General features: G+C 42.9%; 1 protein-coding gene across 1 annotated transcript; it reads right to left on the bottom strand.

The window, feature by feature from the left end:
• Positions 1 to 1,693: 1,693 nt before the first annotated feature.
• LOC132357134 (melanoma antigen preferentially expressed in tumors-like) lies at positions 1,694 to 4,388 on the bottom strand. The gene is made up of 3 exons (XM_059910427.1): positions 4,099 to 4,388; positions 3,042 to 3,644; positions 1,694 to 2,207 (listed from the first exon to the last, which is right to left on the bottom strand). The coding sequence occupies exons 1-3, from the start codon at positions 4,386 to 4,388 to the stop codon at positions 1,694 to 1,696; spliced, it is 1,407 nt and encodes a 468-aa protein (XP_059766410.1).
• Positions 4,389 to 5,025: the final 637 nt, after the last annotated feature.

Raw genomic sequence — 5,025 nt, forward strand, 5'->3', positions numbered from 1 at the left:
GCAGTTTATCACTTCAACATGTAAGCAATAAGAAAAAATAATTGTAAAAACTTTTTTACTGAGTCTTTAAAATGTGTGTGTTATCATTTCAACAAGGAAACAGTGTAAACATCATTCATTACTTTTACATTCTTCTTTCTTACTAAGTCTTTAAACTGCAACCTGTTTTCATTTCAACAAGGAAAATGCAATCTGTTTTCATTTCAACAAGGAAACACTATACACAAAATACTAATTATTTTTCCATTCTTTTCTGTTATCAGATCGTTGACATTTTCTATGTTACCATTTCAACATATAAACAGTAGGAACAACCTATTAATTAACTTTATTTTCTCTCAGTTAGTCTTTGAAACGCAATGTTTTATCACGTTGACACGTAAAGATATAAACAGGTAATTATTATAACATTTTTCTTACTAAGTCTTTGAAATACAACGCTATCATTTTAACAAGTAAGGATATAAAGAATTTAATTTACATTCTTTTATCTGTACTGCCTTTGATATGCAGTATGTTATCATTTCAACATGTAAACAATACACGTAAATTATCAATTAGTTATTCTACACCCTTTGTTTCCTACTAACTCTTGGATACACGGTGCGCATTCAACACCTAGGGTACATCACATTTGAGGGTAGCCAAATTTCTAGAGTTCAGAAGCCACATATGGTTAGTGTGCACCATACCGAGCAGTGCAACTCTAGTGGAAGAGCAGAGGGAGCAAATACATATGCAACAATGTGTACCATGAAGGAAATATACATGGTACATTAAGAAAAAGCAGCAGCAGAATAAATCTACTTAAATGGGGAAGTAAGAGAAAACCTATCTGAGGAGGTAACATGTAAGCCATGACCTGAGGCCTGAGCAGCTATCCAACAGCATAAAAAGGCCAACATCATTTGAGCAGACTATATAAGGGGAAAAAGCGAAAAAAATACTGTGTTATGTGGGAATAAATAATTTCCCAAGTCCTCTAAGAAAGAGTAGAGAAACTGATAAATCATAGGAATGTCTACACTCTGAGTGAGATCAGGGACTTTATCTTTCTTAGCACCTGGAAAAGTACCTAAATCATAACAGATACTTGGTGAATGTGTGTGGAATAAGGAATAACTGAGCCAGGGGTCTGAGAACTGGGAAATCAGGCAGCGTTATGCTGATGAAGATACCAGTAGGTAGTGGGCATAGTTTGTTTGTTTCCTTTTAGTTGCATGTGGTTTCTCACAGGCCACCTGAGGTAATCAGAAACACAAGAAGTTTGCAGGTCCCTAGAGGGTAAAATTATTCAACAACTACCACCTCTAGGAAGAGTTTCAATTGATCTGACTTGTGTCAAGTGCCCATAAATGGATAAGTGAACCAATCAGTGTGGATAAGGAAATGATGTACCATGACTGGGTCAGCTTACGTCACATACCCAACACTCCGGTTAGTAACCAGAAGACGTAGCGGGCAGTGGCCAAGAGATCCAGAGGACCTTTCAAATTCCTGTATTTCCTTTTAAAAGTTCCTCTTTTATAGAGATCAGTTTACATATCCAGTGTTCCTAACCCAAGTTTCCTAGAACAGTAGAACTTTACATATGTGTCTCTACAAACTTGGGTTTCAGGCGAAAAAAAAAAAAAAAAGTGAACGCTTTAATGGCCACACATCAGTGTTGAAACACCTCCTTGTACTGTGGACATCACTTTGAACAAGTGGTCCAGGTCATGTCGTCCCGCTGTGCCCCGTGCAGCATCACCTCCAACTGAGCCTGGACTTCAGCAAGTTTCTGTCGGTCCAAACTCTCATGAAAATTCCATTCCTCGTAGCAATGGACAGGGATAGGATAAATCACGTACTTCAGCTTCATCAAGGATGTCAAGTGCTGCAAAAGGCTCTTGAGCACAGGCATCGTAATGGGATTGAAGGCAAAGCTAAGGACACGGAGGTGGGTACAGTGGCTCAGGGCTGGGAGGACGGCAGAGAGAGTAGAATCAGTTATCATACAATTATTTATCTCCAGATGTTGCAGGGTGCTTGAGACCTTCTCCAGCAGAGTCTGGAAGGGCTCATAAACTTCTGAGAAGATCTGGTTGCTACTGAGACTCAGTACCCTTAGGTGGGTGGCCTGAGAGCTCTGGGACAGGACAGTGACATCTCTGCTAGAAAGGCTACAGAAAGGTAGATACAGTGTATCCAACTGAGGTGGCACAACTCTAAAGAGAGAAAAAAGTAAGATTATTTCAGAAGAATGAGGGCAATGTGCCCCAAATTATAGGTACCTAAGGCTCTAGAATAAACTACTGTGTTCATGGTTTGCAATAGGTGGTTAACACTGTGGACTTTGGGATCAGACTTTATAGATTTGTGACCCTGAGAAAGTTACTTTACCACTCTGAGGTACAGGGTTTTAATCTTGAAAATGTGCACAGCAGTAATTATTATACAGAAGTGCGGGAAAGATTAAGTGAAGAAATTGCATGCACTTAGTATATACGACATAATCAGTGTTGGATCTGATTCACTAATTTGGCGAGGATGGGTCTGGGAAAGCAGCCAGCTGAGGGTTTCCTTTGACTAGTTCCCAGATGACAAGCTCTCAGTTCAGGGTCTAAGCCTTGGGGAAAATACAGGAGCAAAATTATCTGGCAGTGTTAACTATTGGGGCCCATCCATGGGCATGTGCATTAGTCCTATAGCTTAATGTTTCTCCATCTGAATGCCTCCCCTTCCTCTCTAGAGAGCTGTAAAGTCCAATAGGAGAAGGACTGAGTCTTTTTCACCAATATATTTACAGACTTATCATAGTGTCTGCCCACGGCCACTGAATGAATGAATGAATGAATGAGCACAGCTTCCTTTTCTAACCTCATCTGCTGCTCACCATAAGGTAGCCCTCTCTCCCCCAGCTAGGTTCAAACTCCCAGCAGTGCCTATGCTGAGGCAAAAGGAGAAATGGGTTACAAGGAGCTTAGGAAGATCCAAGCATGGTCTCTTCTGTCTTAACAATGAGGTGTTCAGGGAACCCAGGTTCTTCCCCACCCCCTCACCTGAGCAGTGTGTGCAGTTGATCTGTGAGGCAGAAGAAAGTCAAGCTGAGCGCCTGGAGATTGTCCAGCTGCCCAAGCCAGAGGAGAAAAGATCTGAAGTTCCTTCTCTTATAAGATTTAAAGGGGATGTTACACAGAGTCAGGCTGTTCAGGTGGATCACCCGAGCCAAAAGGGTGACGACTTCACTCAGATTAGCCTGATCCATTTCCAGGTGCTCAATGCACCCCAGATCCAGAAACTGCAGGATACTTTTGAGGGAAGACATTCTATCGATTTGCAAACCTCTGCAGCAGAGGTGCAAGGACCCAAGGTTCTGCTGAACTTTACTACAAAGGAAAGAGAGGAATTGCTCTGTTCTCACGGTACTATTGAGGGAAATATCCACTAGTAATTCCATGGGTTCCTGAGCTGAATGAGGCTCAGACCCAGAATTACCAATCCCGAGGCACCTGACACTATGCTGAGCGTCTTCTATATTAAAGATAGAGTGCTGAGAGTAAATGCATGACTGAAAACAGAAAGGGAATGCGGTCCCAATCTCAGAGCATATTGTCTCACAGTCCAGGTCATGCCTTAAATCTAGGATCCTCAGTTTGGGCCCCCTGTAAGGAAAGGAAGAGACAGAACACATGAGAGATAGCTGATTTTAATATAACCCAGCAAGATCAATGATGAGAAGCAGGGACAGAACACTTTAACCTTGGTTTTCACTTCATTGCCATTCACCAAGAAGTTCTTGCCACACAAATGCAGCGTCTTTCATCCTTTCCCCACCCCCTCCTTCACCTCCGGGCTTTCCCTGTCTCAATGCCCATATTCCACTTCTGTGTAATCGCACTCAGATCCATTCATAGTGTCCTCAAACACCTCTGTTCTATAATCAACTCTATAAGGCAATAGAGTCCCGAAGGTGACCCCAAGTGCTGACCGACAGCTCTGCAAAGACTGCAGTATTCACCATTGGCTACTGTTGGGAGACGGTTAGGTATCCCCCTGCCCCAGGCTACAGCATACCCTCCTGCTGACTCCCTGTGTCTCTACTGGTCATAGTCTTACCAAGAGGAAGAGTTCTGGGCAGGGAGGATCTGCAGACCATCAATCATGGCTTCCAAGATGTCATAGTATGACTCTTGTGTGTTCAATGACCCAATATGGAGACAGCGAAAAGGCCAAACCTGCACCATTGCCTTTAGCATCGTCTTATGCCCACCCAAGAAGGCAGCATTGAACAATGGAACAAAGAGGTCTCTTGGGATTTCGTCCAGGGCATGGATAGCTGCAGGCTCATTATTCAGCAGACTCTTTGCAGCAAGCTCTAGGAGTGTGCCTGTGGTCTTTTGGTCCATCTTCAAAAACCTGCTTCAGAGTAGAGAATATTTAGAAATCCTGAGAAGATATCTAGAGTCACTTGTTTGCTTCCAGGGTTAGCTATGGACAAAATACTTACTGAATAAGTATGTGGTGAATCATAGGGCCAACTCAAGTGACCTCTACTATAGGACTAGAATGAAAATGGAGTTGTGTGTATATTTAATTATATATGTGTACACACACATGTGCATGCACACACACACACACACACACACACACACACACACTTACGTGAGATAAAATGCCATTAGAAATCAGAGGTCAGTTAGCAGAAGACAATGCTGACCACCTAGCTGCCTTCCTCAAATTATTTCCTCCTGAGGAGCTTCAAGTTGGCAGAAGAGTAAGACGCGGAGATCACCTTCCTCCCCACAGATACATCAGAAATACATCTACATGTGGAACAACCCCTACAGAACACCTACTGAACACTGGCAGAAGACCTCAGACCTCCCAATAGGCAAGAAACTCCCCAAGGACCTGGGTAGGGTAAAAGAAAAAAGAAAAAACAGAGACAAAAGAATAGGGACGGGACCTGCACCAGTGGGAGGGAGCTGTGAAGGAGGAAAGGTTTCCACACACTAGGAAGCCCCTTTGTGGGCGGAGACTGCA

Source organism: Balaenoptera ricei, chromosome X (assembly GCF_028023285.1).
Source record: "Balaenoptera ricei isolate mBalRic1 chromosome X, mBalRic1.hap2, whole genome shotgun sequence".
Lineage (NCBI taxonomy): Eukaryota > Metazoa > Chordata > Mammalia > Artiodactyla > Balaenopteridae > Balaenoptera > Balaenoptera ricei.

What these genes read in the sequence shown, in the direction of transcription:
- LOC132357134 (XM_059910427.1), bottom strand. Translation starts at nt 4,388, where the DNA reads ATGGACCAAAAGACCACAGGCACACTCCTAGAGCTTGCTGCAAAGAGT. An exon ending in GCCCAGAACTCTTCCTCTTG is followed by an intron (nt 3,645 to 4,098) that starts GTAAGACTATGA and finishes CTTTCCTTACAG; the next exon opens with GGGGCCCAAACTGAGGATCC. An exon ending in CAACTGCACACACTGCTCAG is followed by an intron (nt 2,208 to 3,041) that starts GTGAGGGGGTGG and finishes TTCTCTCTTTAG; the next exon opens with AGTTGTGCCACCTCAGTTGG.